Consider the following 21,277-nt stretch of genomic DNA (forward strand, 5'->3'; position numbering starts at 1 on the left):
ATAGATGTTGGCACTAAACAGGCTCTCTGAATTTTCGGAACATTTAGTTTCTTCCAGAATACTCTTCTTTGCCAGATCATGCAGTCTAAGACTATTTGGGCTGAGAATGTTACAATTTAGTTGATAAAACTAACTGTATTAAAATTATTTTAGATTTTAAATTTTTTTTTTGGTAATTTAGATTTTAAATTTTATTAGTTATGATATAGCAAAAAGAAACTAAATATTGCACAAATTTTTTTTATTATTCATGGCATTTTTCAGTCCAACGGATTAAGGATTAGTCGGTCGCAAAATTTTATTTCTATGTTTGTACTCTCTATTGATTTGAAACACATATTGTCAAAGATAGCGCAGGACTCAGCTTCAGTGGATACACATTCTAAGAAATTGTTACTCTGAATGTTTTGTTTTTTAGGCAATCAGTGGATACCACATGGACAATCTTTAAAAGTAAATTTATTTTATTAACTTTTTTCTTAGTTAAACTCAAGTACTAAGTTGAAAAAATACTTAGGTACACTTCAAAGCTATTTGTGAAATCGTTGAATCTGCATTACAATTTGAAACTATAAAAATTAGAATCAACAACAGCAACAACCGCAACTGAGACCCTTCTACTGAATTTTCGCCAAACTCCCCAACATTCTCAAGCTTCTCATTGTGGGCCCGTAACTGGATTGGGCCCAATATAAATTTTGGTAACCGAAACATGAAAAAAATATAAAAAAAATGCTCTATCATGGACCCAAACAAGAGATGTTTATGAAGTCTTACAATGATTTTTTAAACAAAAGATGAATTATATAATATATAATATAATAGTACTAATTCTAAAATATTTTATTTCACAGTGCATAATACAGTTGTTGTCTGGTTGAGATATGCTTGAAAATTTTCTAATACCATTATTTTCTATATTGCACATTTAAAAGCATAATCATGCTAGATAACCAATTATCCGGGCACTATTCTTTTATCTTCTTTGTAAAATAAATGAATAATGTGTTACATATACGTGCATAAGTATTGACCAATGCGGATCTGCTATTTATTTTTCCCAAGAAAAAATTTAAGGCCAACAATTTTATTAAATTTTGGCCAGCATGTAATCAGCAGAAAAAGATGAACTATTGGATGAAATTCATACCAATCTCACACCATCAAATCATCATTGATGGCTAGTTGATGGTTAACAATCACAAAAATTGCTGACCCCTAGCATTGCTTTTTTTCCCAAAGGTTCCACGAAATTACAGTGATTCAAACCCACTTAATATAGTAACATAATTGGTAGCTACTGATATTCAATATCCATGGTATAATACACATATGCACAAGTAGATGAGGTCAATTCTAAAGGCATCTTTGACTCTACTTGAAAGAAATTAAAATTCTAGTTTAACATTGGCAAACAAAAAGAATTAACTAGCCTTTTGCACGATCAAAATAATTAATTCTCATGTTACTATTTTTTTAAGAATTTTGATCCATTTCTTCTCTTATAACATCACATCATAGCTGCCCACTATTTAGTTCAAAATTTGAATCAACCAAATTTTCATATCATCATGAACATATACATCTCTACTTGCGATGTCTTTTCATTAGTATCTTATCATCAGTTATCACTAGTAAAACAACACCTAAATAGCTAGCTAGGAATCTTAATTTCTTTTTCAACTAAATATATGAAAAACAAAGAGAGAATTATTAGCTAGGGTTCTTCATAGTTCATACTAAAAGACACAACAATTATTTATTTATATTATATGCCCTTGATAATTATTTAGAAATGTAAATAAAAATTAAAGTTGTTTACCAAAATGATGAACTATATAACCATATATATATAGGTTAGGATTAATTAAGGAAGTTAATTAATTAGGACATAAGAAGATATATAGAATAGAATATTATGATGATGAAAGTGGTAATTGCCATGCGGACACAGTGAGAAGAAACCTATTCTGCCACCCCAAAGAAATGGCTCTACCCTGGTCCCTTTCAGAAATCCTGAAACCACCACCGCCGCCGGCGGCATCATCATCAAATTGAAGTGGTGGAGAATAGTAATAATGAGTCCTCATCTTGAGAAGAAGCTTAGCTTGCATGAGAGATTTGGAGCTCATCTTCATGGCAACAAAACCATGATTCTCCATTCTGGCTTTCCACGCTTCCATCCTCTCATACTTGGGACAATCCACGCCGTCCATCTCCATGTCACAGTTGAGCATGCTCTTGATCTCTTTCCCGAGAAGCTTCTTCTCAATCCTCAACCTCTCTGCGCTCTCCAGTGGAAGACAATCATCAAGGGAATCAAACATGGCGGCAAAGTAATGCAATGACTCTGTGAACCGAGACAAGAACGTTCTAATGCTCCTGCTACCTTCTTGCTTCACCAACACCACAACCGAAGGCCTGAGAGACCGAACGAATCCCAATGTGTCAGAGAAATTCATCAACAAACTGCTGTTGCTCGCACTGTTGAGGTATGAAACAAGGTTCACTGCAACACTCTCGTTCTTCTTCTTCCTCAGATTCGTGATCCTGGACCCTCTCAACAACCCTTGAAACTCAAACACAAGGTTACCGAAGCCTTTGGAGAAGCTCACCAATCTGGATTCCGTTTCTTGAAGCTCCTTCAGAGTGGTGCCGAATCCGGTGATCCTTAGAGAGATGCGGTTTCCGCTTGAAGCTTTCTCTGAGAGTGATTGGATTAGAGAAGGCCATTGGAATCCGTAGGAGACGTCAAAGTCAATGACATGGATTGAACGGTTGTTCCTGTCTTCTTCTTCCTCAAAGGCTTCTAAGATTGCTTGGTTTGCAGTGAAATGAGCGAATTGGTAGTAAGGTGAGACTCTATAGAGATCTGTGAATGCAAGAAACTCTTCTTCACATGTTGGCTCCTCCATGAGCATGTCATAGAATGGAGATTTCTTTGTGAGGAGCCTCGCGGCGAGGCCATCGGCGAAGTACGCCACAACACGCTCAACTGAATCACCTGTTAGGGAAACTGTTTGGTACAGATCTGTGAGATTGTCAAGAGATGCAGCAATGTTGTTGCTGTCTTCATCAATGGCGGTGGCCGTTGTGAGGAGCAAGTGGATGAGATTGTTGTTGTTGTTGTTGGTGCCTGCTTTTCTTCTTTGGAGGTGGTGATGGTGGTTATGGTGATCTTGTCTTAGCATGTTTTCCCTGAGTTGGAGGAGCCTCAAGATCTTGGCTTCATAGTTCTTCTTCTTTTTCTTCATGATTTTGGCTTCCCTAGAAGAAGGAGTAGTAACTGAAAGGCTAAGGTTGAGGAACTCATAATCTTCCTCTGAGTAGTCTTCCATAATTAAAGTGTAAGAAAGAATACTACTCACTACTCACAAAAATTCCTTTCATGTTTCATCACATGCTGTATTTATATATAGAGAGAAGAAACCAAGGTGGAAATAAAGGTAGATATTTGCTACATGAGAGATTTTGTTTGCAATTATAAGACGGAGAGATTAACATGTGTATCTGTAGGGAGTATCTTGGAAAACACACACATTGAAGTTTTCATTATTAGAAAAGTTCAGAGAATAACTTTATTAAATTTTGGTCACTCGGTAAAAGTGGTTATTATATAATCAGGAAAATTGAGTAATTTTTTATTATTGAATGAAATTTCACACTATTAAAAACATTATTAATAGTTACAAATCACAAAAATTATTACTCCTAACACTCCTTTTATTATAAGAAAAGTATAAAGAGTCAATGAAATATTTGTACAATGAGTAGTATAATAGAAGTTTAAAGAGTATTAGAAATATATCTATTAATGTTATTTTTTCCCATCAGTATAAACTTCTGAGATGAGTGATATCATGATATGGTATTAGAGTTTTAGATCTGAAAGGTCAACAATTTGATTTTTGGTGAACCCTAAAATCAGCTTAAACTTTTGAAATGAGTGATTTTATAATATGAAATGTTCATTATCCTTAGTATCTAGATGGTTCTTCTGAATATTATGAGTAATATTTATTTTATAATTCATATAACTTATTATACATATTGTATAAATAACTCTTTATTATAATACTAAAATGATGATGAAGGGGAAGGGAAAGGTGGTGTTTTGGGGGGTATTACTTTCGTTGGTAGTTGAGATGGCTTGCAAAATGCCACATGCATTCGACAACAGACTGCAGTGTCAAATGGGGGAATCTTTAATTATATCTTCTTCATCTTCTATATATACTAGTAGTATATTCTATTATATTCCTAATTTTCTCCACCACTTCCTTTAGAGCCTGCAACTTGCCATATTTTGGCCTATAACTATGGTAATCTCAAGTGAATACATACATTGAACTTGGCTAATTCATTTCAAAACGTACTAAATATACATAAGTCAATGCCATCCATGTTAAGTAATTAATATGATTAGACTTCTTTTTTTTTTATGGAAACGAAGAAACTAGCTAGGATCCCCTATTGTTCTCAAAGTGTTTGCTAATTGGCAGAATTGAATGCCTCTTACAAGGTTGTTGGCCTTGTTAGAATATATTCCCTCATTTACATAGGGATCCTCTGCAAGGATATATACATATTAATTCACCTTAATTCAAGCTATTAATTAACTAGTCATATCATATGCCACGACAAATGGGTACTCCCAAGTGTGAACTAGACTAGGATCATCCTTATTTTAAATAATGCTTAATTGAGCTTGATCAATTCTAATTATTTTGGTGGTAAAACTTGGAATATGATTGTAGGGACAGAATTGGTTTGATGTTTTCCTGAAAGCATCTCCCAATGTGAATATAGGCCGCCTTGATTGCATCACCAAACACCAATATAATATACATATATTCATTCGTCCCTACCACTATCACACAACAATTCAATAATCTTTGGAAAACTAATTAAATCATCATCTGATTATTTGTTTTATCCATTACTACATTCATCATAAGAATGGATTTGAACAGAAAATACGATTAATCATATTATCCAATGATCTAATATAAGAATGTTTTAATTTCCTTATATATGAAATTTCTTTTGGGAAAGATAGATGTTACGTTGGAGTTGATGTTTGAAACAGTCGTCGTGAATATATAGCAGTGAATGAATAAGCATCTCATAACGTCACTTCAAACATGGAAAAAAGTACTAATTATATTAAACTCTTGGTTTGTCCTACTAATGGTGGACATATACATAATTAACTTGTTAAACTAAACTACTACAAGGACATAATTATAATATGCGTGCTCTACTTAATTATATTAAATAGGACACAATTATATGCTGCCTCATGCAATCTAAGCCTGACATAACAATTTTAGTCTCTAACATAAAGGTCGAAAATTTATTTTGTTTTTGACTTTTTTTTTTGTTATAAAATGGTTCCAAATATTTTAATTTGTTTTAAAATTGTTATTCAGACGAAAATACCCCTCCCCTTTTTCCCCAAATCAATCAAAAGCGAAGCTGAACTCAGAAGTTAAAGCAGAACAGAAATAAAAACAAAACAAAAGTAGAAGTAGAAACAACACCAATGAACTCAGAACTCAAAAAAATCATCATCACTTAAAATGTATCTAAATTATTTTGTCATTGACAAATTTTATTATTGACAAAATCATTCTTAATAAAAATATTTTTAAATTTTTTAAAAATACGACAAAAATACATATTTATGAACTAAGACGTTTTACTTTAATCGAAAAAAATGATATAGTAAATGAAACTTTTTGAATGATAAGTGAGATTTTAATATTAACAAATAATAAGTCAGCTACTTTTTTTTATGAATATAGCAAGTCTTTAATCATAACTAGATATTTTTGAGACGTTTTTAAATTATTTAAAAATATTTTTATTAATATTAAAATAATTTAAATATATTTTCTGTGATTTATCCTAAAATGAGACCCATATATATTCTGCATGACTATGAAAACCTAAACCCAAAAGCAAGAAATCTCTTTCTGTCTTCTGTGGTCGATGAATGAAAATAAGAAAAAGATATCGAGATACTACGTAACTCATTAAGTAGCTTAATTAGATATAATATATAATCTTAAAAAATATGATATCTAATAATTAAGTAGCTTAATATTATCTTTAGTCAATAAAATTTGTTATTTTTTTCAGTATTTTTAGTTATTAACTTAATTATTTTAATTTAATAATTTAGTAATATAGTTTTAATTTATATTTTTAAATATCAATAATTAATTATAAGTCAAAGTATGGAAAAAATAAGTAGTGAATTATTTTAGAAAAAAAGAACGGGAAAGACGGGAAAAGAAAGTGATGAGGGAAAGATAGAAAAAACAGGGGTTAGTGTCAGACATATCCACGTGAGGTCCCTATCCAATATCCCACACCAAACACAACATCCAAAATCATTTCCTTCATCTTGAAGCTTACATATAGATGAAAAAGTATTAGCAAAAATTTAGACTAAAATTTCATATACATATATAAAACTGTGATGATAAAATTTTATATGTATATATTTTTTATTAAAAATTAAAAATAATTTATCAATTAATTATAGTACAAAGAAAAAAAAATCCTAAACAAATCCTAACAATTATCTTAAAGGATAACAAAATCCTTGATAATGTTTGAATTTTATTTTTTTTAAAATTGATTAGTCTTATATCCAAAAAAAGTTAATGTTATTTTTTTTATACAGAAATTAATCAATCCCAAAAAAAAATAAAAAATCGAGGTTGATAATTTTTTTTTGTCAAAAATCTCGTAATTCTTTTGAAGTAATTTTTAGAAACCGAGACTCTAATTCAAATGACATATAATTTTTTTATATTCATCTAAAATTTTTAAATTTGAGTCCCATTCCTAACTAAAAAACGAAGGCAATTTATGATTGAGGGCCAGGGGGGAGTAGAGTAGAGTAGAATGGAAAAGACGATGATGAATGTGGGTGTCAGAGAATGCAACCCCACGTGAGGATTCTTTATTTCACTTCCTCCATCGTATCAAAGTGTGAAGAAAGAAGAACAAGAAGACTCTTCCAAAATTATTCACTTTGCGTGACCATACCCTTTGCGTGCTCTTCTCACAAAAAAATATGTGGACGGGGTGAACACTGAATACTCATATCTGATTCCACTTCCATCTCTTGTCTCTTCTATATTCCAATCATGTCACTCACTCCTTACATCCATTATTATCATATTCAAATCACTCTACTTTTTCCTTTCCTTCTCTTATTACTAACTTTTTTCTTTATATATTATTCCACTCCTAATTTAATCATTAATAATATAGTAGCAATGCAATCATGATTCCTTTTGCGATAATATATATAAACATAATAGATTTGATCTTTGTATTTAGTGTGTGGAAGATTTGATCCGTGTCTTGCTTTTTCAAGTCTACAAAATCTGTTTAGGTGAATAAAATAAACGCGTGTGCAACCAGCGAGCTCTTCAAAAACAAGCTTTATATATCGTTAATAATAATATCCAATAATTTTAAAAAGTATATATCTGTGCGTGTGTTATAACATTTTGCAACAAACAGTGAAAGAAATAAAATCTTGTGGCCTTGCACCTCCACATGACACGATCCGTGAAATCTTGGCTATGTTTTTTTTCTAATTTATTTCTTGTGTGTAGTAAATACCTTTAATTAATTTATTTTTATACGTAATTGGGACATGAGCACCTAGACGTTACTTTGTCTGCACCCTATATATATAAGAAACAACTATTTAATTTATATACTATTTTAATTTGAATTGAGCATAATAATAGCTGTTATTATTTTCATTAAGCATATCATTATGTGGCAGCTTTTTGGGGGTAATCATCATGAACTGTACCTATATTTATATTATAGGGAACGGGGATCTTCCTGATTTTAGGATTCCTGGCATTAGCTTTCTAAACAGTTGGTACTATATTCTAATTAATCAATAAAAAAAAACATACATTACTTTGTATGTTCCATCATTAGAGAAGTATAGGGTCATTTTTTTGGTTATGGAGGAGGGATTGGTGTTGTGCTGGGATATGGATTGAGTGGGTGCTTCACCGGAATGTGGGACAGATTTTGGTCAGATATGGAAAGGAAGTAATTGGACCCTCCGATTTCTATGTTTTGGAAATTTTGCAAGCAAATCGGAGGGTCCGTTTTGCACATGAACAATAGAGAAATCAGACCGTGCGATATGACCCCAGTAAAACGGTGGGTCCGATTTCTTTGTGTGAGATGTATTTGGTTCGTCAAAGTAATCGTTGGGTCCGTTTTGTGGTTGAGGAAATTTTGTTTTTTAATTTACACTAATGGAGGAACATTTCTAGCGACGCGTGGCCTTCCTATGCACAAATCGGACGGTCCGCCTCAGTGCATGCAACTCGGAGGGTCCGAGTTCCCCTCCTCCACTAGCTGGGTCCGATTTCCACATTCACTGACACCACAGAGAAGTAAAGCTCCCCCCTCCTCCGTAACGTTGTTCAACTCATTCGAGGGCTCCATATAAAAAATAAAAAGCGAGAAGTATATATGCTAGCTACACCAATGACTGCAATATAATATTTGGAAAAAAATTTTAAATGTATCTAAAATATTATTGTTTTAATTATTTTAATGATTAATTTTAATTAATATATATTATATATTTTTTATAATTAAAATCAACAATTAAAATTATTAAAATATCGATATTATATTTAAAATTCTTTCATAATTTGATCTGTGTCAATAACTTTATCTATTTTCTATATTTAACTATTAAATGAAATATTAGACATAAGAGTATATTAATAGACAGGATGTGAATCAATAGATACAAAATCTCACACATTATATATATGAAGCATTTTTCTTAATTAAGAAAGATAATGAAAAAAACTTTGTATCCGTACGTTGCAACGTCAAATTATTAAGTATTAATCAAACAGGGGGTGCCAATATAATATATTATTATAAGCCTTGTATAGATAAACCTTTCATACTAGATACACGGGGCTGAGAAAACAAAGTGACATATATAAATCAAACATTTATGCTTTGTTTTTCTTAGTAATTTGTTGAATATTCTTGTTCCTCTTAATGTTTTGAAGAAACTTCTATTCCTTCACAAGATTTTATTATTATTTTGGACATAATATTTGTCTTTCTCCAATTTGATTCCCTATATCAAATACTAATCTTATCTGCAGAATCAAAGCATAAATTCAAGATAAAATGCTTCTCAGAGCTATCTTCAAACTAAAAATAGTTAATTTTATGAGTGATATTTGTTTTATGAAAAAGTATAGGGTACAACGTATTATCTGCCAACTTCTGCTAACTCTTATTTATATTTGTGTTTCATGGAAGTGTGTTCGTAGATGTGTCTAATAATTAATATATTTTAAATATATATATAAAGAGACACATCCATAAAATATATCTATAAAGACACTTCTATTAAACACAGTTATAAAAAAGACATTTTTATTAGACACATCTACAAACACATTCCTATGAAACACAATTATAAATAAGAGTTAACAAAAGTTGGCAGATAAACCGTTGTTTTATTCTCTCCCTTCCGTTATGATCATATTCTGCATAGCAAAATGTTACAAATTTAGTTTATAAGATCAACTGTATTAAAATATTTTTAGATTTTAAATTTTATTAGCCATATATAACACAAAGAAATTAAATATCGCAAAATTTTATTTGTATGTTAGTACTTAGTAGTTAGTACTCTCCATTGACGGGTGGTTGATTTTTTTTTTTTGGGTTTTGAGAGAAAAATGTAGGATGTATTAGTCTTTTTAAGTGGGCCATGGAGGTACATGATCGAATCCAGGAAAGCCATGTACCATATTTTTGCCCTATAGAAAGCCCATTTATTATTATTCGTGCTCTAAAGAAAGCCCATGTACCTAACTCATGTTTCCACTATGGGTTTAAACTCGTTTTGTTCTTTTAATGGATACATATTTTATTGCGTAATTTACCATTACACTCATACACTAGATGCAGGACTAAAATAAAATAATCAAATCCAGTCTTTTGAAGACTAAGCCTCCAGCTTCTTTTGGTAAACAAATAGCCTTAAACAGGACTATAATATTAAATACTGAAACTCTCTGCCTATGAGTCTCGGTCATTATTTGCTAGGTAATTCTGTTGGGGTCTCTTGGCTCCAAAGAACCACTAGAATGTAGTTTCCTTTGTTTTGGGCCTTTGAACCCTTTCTAAACCGAAAAAATAAAATAAAATAAAATAAACAAAAATAAAATTTATGTACACTAAATGAGACTTGTTCACATCTAATTTCTCTAAAAATATTTTCTGTCACATGCAAGAAAAGTTGCATCAAATTTAAAAAATAAAAATAAAAATAAAAACAATAAAACTGGACCTTTTGTTTTTAAAAATATTATTTTTACATCAAAAATAGTCACTAAAATCGATAGTGATACATATTTTGATATACATAAAAACAAAATAGATAACACTCACATAATCATCTTAGTTTGAACGTTCTGTACTTTATGATGAACGTTCTGTATCTTATGCAAAGTGTTATACAAAAAATAGGGTCCCTTGTAATGAATTTCCTACTATATTACGATCAGTGTCCACCACCAACGACCATAGAAGCTTTGGCCGCATCAGATTTCTTTATGGACGGAAGCATGACAATTGCCATTGCACCACTCACAGCAGCCGCTATCGCACCCATCACAAATGCAGGCAAGTTTCCACCGCCGAACCAGGCATCCACTTGTCCACTCACTGTTGACACTATCATCTACATACATATTTTATATAATATAAATTTGAGTCAATACATACCTTATTAAATTAATTCCATAACCCCAATTAATTAAATTAAAATAATGTATATACAAACCTGTGGGATCACAATGGCAAGATTGAGAACCCCAAGAGACAAGCCTTGGCCTGCTCCACTGGTGGCTGAGTAGACTGATGCTAGAGCGAACGGAACGCTGAAATTGATCTGAAAACAAAAACAGACCACCGCATAAACAAAAAGGAAGTTGCGAAATTAATGAAAGGAGAAAGTAGGATCGATGATTACCGCAAGTGGAATACCAACGACGGCGAAGAATGTCATGGCACCAACCCTTACGCCGGTAGCTGGAGGAACATAATGGCCGGCACGATGGCGGTCAAACTCAGCGACCTTGGTGATGTAAATAGTAGAAAGCAAACCACCGGAAAGGATGAAGTTAACAATACCCCAAAGGTTCTTTGCTCCACCCATGATTTTGCTAGCCGGTTCAACCCCCAATGACATAACTGCCAAAACGATGGCGTTTATCATCAAACCTAACGATCCAGCGCGAACACCTTTGTCGTAGGCCTCGTCACCCACATTACCTCCGTACACCTCCTTTCCCATCCAGTCGGTGTTGAACAAGAAGAATGGGAACCAACCGATCCAGTTGATTGCTGTTACAAGCATCAAGATCCACATTGGCTTCTTCAGCTCCTTCAACGCCCCAACGATTTCTCCAAAGCATCCTGCCGAACGAGCAGAGTCCTCAGTGCCTTCAATGTCCTCATTTTTCTTGGCCTCTGAGAGGGGAACGTCTTCAACGAAGAACATGGCGAGGCCGGTCAGGGTAAGGAGGAGAAGGATGGAGATGAAGAAGCAGCTCTTGAGGTTAGCGCAGAACTTTTCACATGCCTCCGTGTTCGAGAACGGAAAAGCTTTGTGTAGGTTTTCATATGAACCTGCCGCGTAGCCGAGGATGTTACCTATCGCCATGAAGAAGGAGAAGAAGGCATTGGCCATTCGGATCTTGCCTTCGTCTCCGGCAGACAGGTCGCCTAAGAAGGCGCGGCAAGGCCCTTGTAGCATGTTGTTGGCCACATCTAGCACCCAAAAACCGATGACGAATATGGCAACAGCTCGAGGGCGGGTTTTCTTCGTAATGTCGTCGCCGAAGGAGTGACCGAGGTCAGCAGCGTATCCGATGAGGAAGACGGCGATGATGACAGACAGGGCTCCAGTGATGATAAAAGGTTTACGGCGACCGAGTCTTGAGGTGCAACGATCACTGTAGTATCCCACAATGGGCTGGACTACCATCCCGGAGATGGGCCCACACAGCCAAATGAAGGAGGCCCACACATGTGGAACCCCCAACAGTTGGACGTATGGTGTGAGCAAGGACAGTTGTAGGGCCCACCCAAACTGAATGCCAGCTGCAACGGATGCAACTGAAATAATCTTCAAAATGGGTGTGATATTCGTCGTTGTAGCTGTCTCTAGCTGAAGTGAGCTCTTTGTTGGGGACTCCATTTTAGAAACACGTCCCTTGTTTTGCCTTCGTTTCTTGGTTTTCTTTTGAAGCGAAAAATGGATTAATTAGTTTAAAATTAAATCAAAGGAGGATTCGGAGATGTTGCTTAGCTTATTGAGAAGGAATGAGAAGTGCTTTAATTTATAGTTTATGCATGCATGGATAACTCCAAGCACATCTCAAAGTCATGGTTGTTAACCGCTTATCCAGGATGGCGTAATGATTATCTTAATTCTTAATATGGTAACACTTATGCCACGTTTTTCAATGCCTAGCCTTGAACTAGTCTGCCCATGTCTTCCTCATCAATCATATATGACCCGAAATCGGAGCAATATTGAATTGTTCATATTCCATTTTTGGATAATAAAAAAACTTTGTATCCGTTCGTTGCAACGTCAAATTAATTATTAATCAAACACGGGGTGCCAATATAATATATTGCAAGCATTGTAGAGATAAACATTCCACTAGACTCACGGGGATGAGAAAACAAAGTGACATACATAAATCAAACTTTTATGCTTTCTTTGTCTTAGTAGTTTCTTCACTTTGTTGAATATTCTTGTTTCTCTTCATGTTTTTAAGAAACTTTTATTCCTTCCCAAGATTTTATTATTATTTTAAATATCATATTTGTCTTATTCCGACTTTATTCCTTGTATCAAATACGTCATTTGTCTTATCAAAATCTTTTCTATAAAATTAAAGCATAAATCAAGATAGATCCAGAACTATCTTCAAATTCAAAATGGTTAATTTTATGAGTAATATTTGTTTTATTTTCTCTTTTTATTATGATCATATTCCATATAACAAAATGTTAGGGCTACGGATTTCTTACTCCTACTTTTACGTGGGAGTAAGGTTAACCCACATAAAAATATTTATAAATTAAATCCTATTTTTAGTTTTTGAAAAATCAATAATTAAAATTTGCCTCTCTGTTTCTTAATTTTTACACATTTTCTTTCTCTTTTAATAAAAATTTCAAAGAGATGAATCAATTGCCTTTGTTAGGATTTTTTCAACTAATATTCATATTTTTTTCCCAATTCTGCAGTTACTACCGTTATATCGCTACCTGCACTCAGTACTGTCACCACTCCTTCTATCGCTTTCGCACCACACTTTTCAGTTCTTCTGTGTTGTTGTGTTTTGTTTTTGTCCTTGCATACTACTTAAGTTCCATTTTACTTTTAGTTTTATTACTTTTTTTATGGTAATTTTTGAAAATTTAGAGATTTTTTTACTGTCTTCGCACCACAATTTTTATTTTATTTTATTTTATTTTTTATATCCCTTTGCCTTGCTTTTTTGCTTTTTTGTGAAACAATCTTAATACATTATGTGAGACATGAATCTAAGAGATACATTATGTAAAATTGGTCTTCTTTATCAATTGGAAGTTAAATCTTGTTGTCTATAGGGTTGTTAGGCCTAATAATTGATTAATTATTATTTTGTAATGTATAATGTGTTTGCATAAAAAATTAATTGATCAAACATGTTTCATGAGAATTAAAAATCTTAATCTCTTATAACAAAAAAATTATCTTAATTAATTTTGGATTCTTTTCGTATCATTTTCTTTTAGTTATACACAATCAATAAACTTTCGGTCATCTTAATGTGGTAGAGATGTATTTAATATTCACTCTTAGTAAGGAAGAAAACAGGCTTAAATATTTAAGATGAAGTCCAATGCAGTAAAGTAATATTTAACTTATTTATCAGATAAATGGATTCAAAATGAAAAACTACTAATAGATAAATAAATATTATTATATAATTCAGATTGTGAGACTATTTTTATTACACCGAAGAATCATTTTTTTTGCTTTAGTATTTCAAAACTAAAAAAAACCTGAAAATCACGGCATGTCACAAATTAAGCACAAAAAAAAAAATAATAATGGAATAAATAAGAGGTACAAGTTCCAAAATGCAAACAAAAAACAAAGTGCTACTTGATACTTTCTTACAATTAGAAAATATAGGGATCGCAACCTAACTTCTTCACACACTTCATCATAATAGACATAAGTTTATACTAAGAGATACCATCTTACACTATCTTAAAAGTAAAATATTAACATCATTTTTGTTTTACTAACATCTAAATTTTGACAAATTTTATAAGTAATTTAGGTGTCTTGCTATAATTCACACCTTATCTTAAAGATTTTCTCAAATCGGTATTTCTAGAACATTTGTATTATAAATACTACCAAACATTATCGAAACTTTAAATGCCAATTAAAATTTTGCATGATAAATTTTATGTTCCAAATGTAAGGGTGGATGCTTCACGGGTTAAATGAAAGCCATAAAATGCATTTTTCATAAATGCTTGCCATCTTATGCCATTGTTAACTAAAGAAAAACAATTTTAAACAGAGCATCAATCTTTACTAGTCAGAAATATTTATTCATGGATACTTAAAAATTATTACAAAGTCTATTGAAAGATTTCACTTTTGCTACAATTGACTGCATAAGTATTGTCTATTTACATAGATCATTACATAAATAAAAATACTGAGTTAGGTAAAATTATACTTGCATCGAGTCTCAAATTTATCATGAAATTCTACTAGAACAAAAGTATCTAAATTCACATAATTTTTATAGAAAAAGACAATAAAATAAAATAAAAATAAAACCTTACAAGAGTAGTTCATACGGCAGAAGTGTAGGAGAAGGACCGAAATCAGAGTTAGTAGTGACAAAGAAGAACAAAGCAACAAAATGTAAAAAGAGAAGGGAGAATGAGCAATGCGAAATAGGATTGTCTCATTTGGAGGAAGGATGAAGAATGAATGATAAATCCTAGTAGAGACAACTGATTCATCTCTTTGAATTTTGATAAAGAGAAGGAGAATGTGTAAAAAGTAAAAAAGAGAGAGGCAAATTTTAATTATTAGTTTTTTTAAAAACAAAAAAATGGAGTTCTATTTGTAAATATTTTTATGGTGGTTAAGGATACTTTCACATAAAAGTGCGAGTAACAAATCCGTCGCCAAATGTTACAATTTATTTAAGGTTTAATTATTTTGTTGGTCTCTATAGTTTTGCGAAATTTTCAATTAGGTCCCTATAATTTTTTTTCCTTTTAATTGGATCCCTGCGCCAACTTTTTTTTAATTATGTCCCTGTTGATAGTAATTGGCTTAATTTTATAGAGATCCAAATAAAAACAAAAATAGTACAGGGATCTAAATAAAAAAAAAGTGTAGGGACCCAATTAAAAAAATTGGTGCAAAGATTTAATTAAAAGAGAAAAAAGTAGAAAAATCTAATTAAAAATTTCGCAAAACTATAAAGACCAATAAAATAATTAAACCGTTAGATAATAAAATCAACTGTATTAAAATGATTTTAGATTTTAAATTTTATTAGTGATGATATAACACAAAAAAAATTAAATATCACAACAAAATTTTAGTTGTCCACTATATTTCTTAACTAAGAAATCAAAGAATTCATCGGAAAATTGCATTTGTATGTTTGTACTCTCTATTGACACGCTCTCCAAGAAAGCCCATGTACCTAACTCATGTTTCTACTGTGGGCTTATTATACATGTTTGTTCTTTCAGTGAATCATCAATTCTATCTCAGATATTTATATTTTAATTTTAAAAAAAATTTTAAAACTCAAACTAAAGTGTTTATGATGTGTAATTAATGGCAAGATAACATTAAATCACTTTTACAAACGTTAGGAATACAAAAAAAACGACGTTAGGAACACAAATAAAATTTACCCAAACGTTGAGACAAAAACGATACTTTATTCTAAAATAAACAAAAATAAAATTCATGTACAGTGAATGAGACTTGTTCGCATCTAATTTCCCTCTCAAACGCCCGTGCCCCTAATTTGGATTAAAAGAAGAAAAAGCAAAAGGAAAAGATGAGGACGAGAACATCCTAAAAATATTTACTATCACATGCAGAAAAGTTGCTGAGCTTAATGACCACAAGTCTGCAGCATCAAACTTCAATACATCTACATGAAAAAAATTAAAGGTTCTTCTTATAAAATATGGAATTATCTTAAAACAAAAAATGTAAATTTACTAGCTGCAATTAGAAAAACTAACATGTGATTCTACAGTGGTTACATATAAAGATAAGATTATGATTTATGACTACCCTTCCTGTGTTAACTCACGTAAATGCGGATTTTCAATCATATAAAATAAAATACTATGTATATTTTTGTAGGAACAATAATGAAAGCAAAAGTAAGGGGTCAGCATGGAACAAGATACTCATGATTCTCTTTAATATGCACTTGTGTTGTATGAATAAGGTTCAACCATACGTAGAACAAGCCAGAGAGATATAGATATATATACAATGGCAGATAAGAGGCAAAGAACTCGCACAACATGTGAATGCTAATAAAATTAGATGGATTAATGCTATATGTGCTATCTTTTGTATATATTTCTTTTTTATATTTTTATTTTTAATATTAAAAGTAATTATAAGAAGTTATTTTTTTTAAAATATACTTTGAAGATATACTATACAAGGAAGGTATATATATACAAAGAATAATACAAATACTATTTCTCAGTTAATGGGCTTCAATCCGTGAGATAATTGATAATCACTTTTGAAACATGATTATGGATAAAAATGAAATCCAGAAAATTAAATAATAAAATCAGGGAGAATAAAATTCCGAAACGTTAGACATACAAAAGAGATTCAAACTAGCATATATTAGTCAGTTAAGCATGGCACTAAAATGCATGTAAAAGGGGAAAAAAAAGAAGCATGGTGCTGAAAAATGAAAATAATTATTTTTATAATTATCTCTGAAGTCACTTCATAATTGATGATCCCTCTTCAACAGATTTGAATCTTTTAAATTTTAAATTTTATTTTAGAGAATAAAGTATAATCTCTTATTATTTATTTTATAGATAAGACACTGAAACTAAAAAAAAATTAAAAAAATTAATTAAAAATAAAAAATAACATTTTACTCATTAAAATAAAAATTTAAAATTTAAAATATCTCAATTCCCCTTAAACTGAGTTTTCACTAATACGATCCTACTTATAATTATAAACATGCTAAATTAACAGTCACCATACCTACCCGATCCAATATTTAGCCACAATGAATATTGGATAACTATATAGCGATACTGTCATAACTGCCCTTGTAACTAGTAACTGAATTACTATTGTAGACCTCAGTAATTAGGTGACAGGACTCCAAAAATTTTAATATAAATTGATTGACTGGCATGCGCTTTAATCTACTATTTACACATATTTTTTGGTGACTTAGTATTTACATATAGTAAGTTATTACTTGTTAGCTAATAAAGAAAACGCGTTAACCTTTAAAGCTTTTATTATTTGATTTCATAACCTCATCAGTCATCTCACCCCGTTTATCACTCTTTGGTTATAAAAGGAAATTTATGCCATTTTTGTCAAAATATATTCATATTAATACGGAAAATCTCGTATAACAAAAATTTTAAAATTACCAAAACTTACTACTTTGATTTTAGTCAAATGTTAATCCTAACAAAATATTTCACACATAAACAGATTGGGATGAATTTAATTGCCTTTCCCTATTTTAGGCATAAAAAAGTTGCCAACTACTCTTAGAATTTTGTGTGGCCAAATAGTCAAATGTTAAAATAGGGAAAATGATGAAATGTGAATTTTGTAATTGAATTGCCATTAATTTTTTCGCAACTGAATTAATAAAAATTATTGTTAAGACCTGAAAAGGAGAATTGTATTACTGAAAAATCTTGAAAATTGAAACTTGTTCATAAATAGATATAAAATTTATTTAATCATAAATGTACACAAAAAAAGAGGATTACGAAGAAGAGGATAGAAGAACATGGTAATAAGGTGCATTATTAGAACCGAAAAAAGACCAAAAACAAGCGATGAACATAACACAACTCTTGCAAGAACAGCGTTATCTACATTATTACAACAAGCACAATCCCTAATTAATCAATTAAAGCACCAAAGGCAATCTAAAATTACAGTAAAAAGTATGGCTTCCACCCCAAAAAAGGAAAAACAGAAGGGAACCTTGAAAATTAAATGCTCCCTTCTGATCTTCACAAAAATATTGCAACCTAATGGAAACCGCCCATGGGAAGTGCAGCTTTAGCCGCTTCTGATTGCTTCGTAGACGGTAACATAAAAATTGCCATTATGCTACTCACGGCAGCCGCCACCGCACCTGCTACAAACGCCGGCAAATTACCACCTCCAAATAAACCTGTGGAATCACAATTGCAAGATTGAGAACTCCCAGAGATAAACCTGAACATTTTTAACACAAAAAAAGGGGTCAATTCTTTTTCTCTGCAATTTCCCATATGAATCAGGTGGTTTTGACTAAAAAATAATTGGTTTTTAACCTCTTCTGTAAAGAATTTTAGTGACTTGTATATTGCCTAATGCTTATGGTTTATCTATAAACAAATTTTATTTTATTTTATTTTTTTTACTGAAGTATAGTGTGATACCTTGTCCTGCACCCGATTCACTTGAGTAGATGGATGCTAATGCAAATGGAATACTAAATGTTATCTGAAATTCAAACAAAAATATCATTAATTAATATGAATTAAAGTAAGAAATGAAATAAAATAAATAATCATTTAAAACAAAAGTATATCCTAATAAATATGCTCCAGCCTGAACACCAGTGGAGGGATGACCAATATAGCGGGGGTTAAGATGACGCTCATGCATAGCTACCTTACTGATATAAACAGTCATGGCCAAACCAGCGGCAAGGATTAAATTGACAATTCCCCAGAGGTTCTTGGCGCCACCAACAGCACGTCCAATAGGCTCCACACCCAAAGACATAACACCCAAAACCACTGAGTTTATCAAAAGACCCAAAGCACCCTTCTGGACACCGTCTTTATACGCTTGATCGCCAACTTTCCCACCATACACCTCTTTACCCATCCAATCAGTGTTGTACAGAAAGTATGAGAACCACGCCGACCAGTTTATTGCCGTAACTGCCATCAATAATAACATTGGCTTCTTCAGCCCCTTCAATGCCCCTAACATTTCTCCGAAGCATGCAACCACTACGGACCTCTCATCTTCCTCTTCTCCCATACGTGATTTCTCACGTAATACTTGTTTGTCCTTCACATAGAACAGAGCCACACCCGTTAACACCAGCAGCAAGAGGATCGAGAAGAAGAAGCAGCTTTTCAGGTCTGCGCAGAACACATCACACGCTTTTGTTTGCGTGAATGGGAACACTTTGTGGAGGCTGTCAATGGAACCCGCGCCGTAACCCAGTACGCTTCCTACCGCCATAAAGAATGAAAAGAACGCATTTGCCAATCTCGTTTTCCGTTCGTCTCCCGCGGCAAGGTCACCAAGAAACGCTCGACAGGGGCCTTGGAGCATGTTGTTCGCCACATCCAAGATCCAGAACCCGATCACAAAAATAGCTACGGCGCGTGGACGGGTTTTCTTGGTCAGATTGTCCCCAAAGGCGTGGCCAATGTCGGCGGCAAAGCCAATGAGAAAAACAGCTATGGCGACAGCAGCCGCGCCTGCAAGGATAAAAGGTCGACGGCGGCCGAGTTTGGATGTACATCTGTCGCTGTAGTAACCCACTATTGGCTGGACAATCATGCCAGAGATGGGGCCACAAAGCCAGATGAAAGAAGACCATTGGTGAGGTACTCCGAGAAGCTGGCTATAAGGTGTTAGGAGGGAAAGCTGTAGAGCCCAGCCAAACTGGATTCCAGCAGCGATGGAGGCCACCGCCACCAGCTTCCAGATTGGACTTGGCTGTTCTCGTGACCCCGCTTCCAGCTGAAGGGAGTTATGGGTGTCACCATTCTTAATGCTGCTCTTGTTTGAGGAGCTCATGGCGAGAAATATAGAAGAGAAAGAAAGAAAGGAGAATGGGGAAGGACTGGTAAGTATTTGAATGGAGAGAGAGCAGAGTGAGTGTTGGTGAATTTATAAGCGGATGAAGAGGGTGAGGGGGTGTGTTATGTTGCATGGAAACGTCAGAGGCTGAAGGAAACAAAAAAAGAAAATAAAAAGAAAAGTGAAATTGAATTCCAATTAAAGTCGTCCTTATCCATTTATTCAAAGCTGAGTAATCCTCTTCATAAAGCTTTTGCCAATTGTCTAATGTCTACTGTCGCTCCTCCCTTTATTTTTACACTCCACATCTCTATACCATATTCGGTTCAAAATACTTTTATCAACTTGTTTTTGTAAGCGTGTAAATCTATATCATTAAGACTTCATTTTTTAAAACTATCAACCAATTTTTAAAATAGGGAATAAACAACAGTTTAGGATTATTATTAGTTAAATAACTTATTTTTTTAAGACATATTTTAAGAGAATAATAATATTTTTTAAATTCTTGATGTATTTCATATATAAAAATATATAAAAATATTTTTTAATCAATTTTAGTAAAATTTTTTAAACTAGTCATAAAATATATTCTTACTTTGCATATTAGCAAATTAGTCAAAGTCAGTCTAAAATTTTTTTATTATATATTTAGTAATTACTTCTAAAATAGATATATAGTATTAAATATAATAAATATACAATTTTAAATGTTATATGCATAAAATTATAGATACTAAGTTAAATAATTAAGATAATTTAAGATTATTGTCTATTTAATATTATTGCTATAAAAATATTTGAGAGACAATAAAAATCAGTCCAAATGAATCTAAAATTATTTTATTTTATATTTATTAATTTACTATAAAATAAATATATAATATTAGATGTAATAAACAGGGAAGGACTTATCCGGAGCTAGTGGAGGCTCCCAATTTTTTTAAAAAATAATTAATAGTAATAAGTTATTAAATATCATTTTAATTTTTTAAAAATTTATTTAGTATTTAATTTAATATAAATAAAAATTCAGTCTAACTTAAATATTAA

General features: G+C 32.2%; 2 protein-coding genes and 1 pseudogene across 2 annotated transcripts; all 3 read right to left on the reverse strand.

Moving 5' to 3' along the window:
• Positions 1–1,900: 1,900 nt before the first annotated feature.
• Positions 1,901–3,458, reverse strand: LOC107491542 (GRAS family protein RAM1-like). The gene has a single exon (XM_016112401.3). The coding sequence runs from the start codon at positions 3,336–3,338 to the stop codon at positions 1,917–1,919; it is 1,422 nt and encodes a 473-aa protein (XP_015967887.1). The 5' UTR covers positions 3,339–3,458; the 3' UTR covers positions 1,901–1,916.
• Positions 3,459–10,541: 7,083 nt separating this feature from the next.
• On the reverse strand, positions 10,542–12,306 carry LOC107491541 (sucrose transport protein SUC8-like). The gene is made up of 3 exons (XM_016112400.3): positions 11,072–12,306; positions 10,883–10,990; positions 10,542–10,780 (listed from the first exon to the last, which is right to left on the reverse strand). Exons 1-3 carry the CDS (start codon positions 12,299–12,301, stop codon positions 10,601–10,603), a joined length of 1,518 nt encoding a protein of 505 aa, XP_015967886.1. The 5' UTR covers positions 12,302–12,306; the 3' UTR covers positions 10,542–10,600.
• A 5,889-nt stretch (positions 12,307–18,195) lies between these two features.
• Positions 18,196–20,386, reverse strand: LOC107491543 (sucrose transport protein SUC8-like; annotated as a pseudogene).
• Positions 20,387–21,277: the final 891 nt, after the last annotated feature.

Source organism: Arachis duranensis, chromosome 5 (genome assembly GCF_000817695.3).
Source record: "Arachis duranensis cultivar V14167 chromosome 5, aradu.V14167.gnm2.J7QH, whole genome shotgun sequence".
Lineage (NCBI taxonomy): Eukaryota > Viridiplantae > Streptophyta > Magnoliopsida > Fabales > Fabaceae > Arachis > Arachis duranensis.

Coding starts and splice junctions, on each gene's coding strand:
- LOC107491542 (XM_016112401.3), bottom strand. CDS start 3,338: ATGGAAGACTACTCAGAGGAAGATTATGAGTTCCTCAACCTTAGCCTT.
- LOC107491541 (XM_016112400.3), bottom strand. CDS start 12,301: ATGGAGTCCCCAACAAAGAGCTCACTTCAGCTAGAGACAGCTACAACG. Junction 10,991..11,071: donor TCGTTGGTATTCCACTTGCG/GTAATCATCGAT, acceptor TTTTGTTTTCAG/ATCAATTTCAGCGTTCCGTT. Junction 10,781..10,882: donor TTGCCATTGTGATCCCACAG/GTTTGTATATAC, acceptor ATATGTATGTAG/ATGATAGTGTCAACAGTGAG.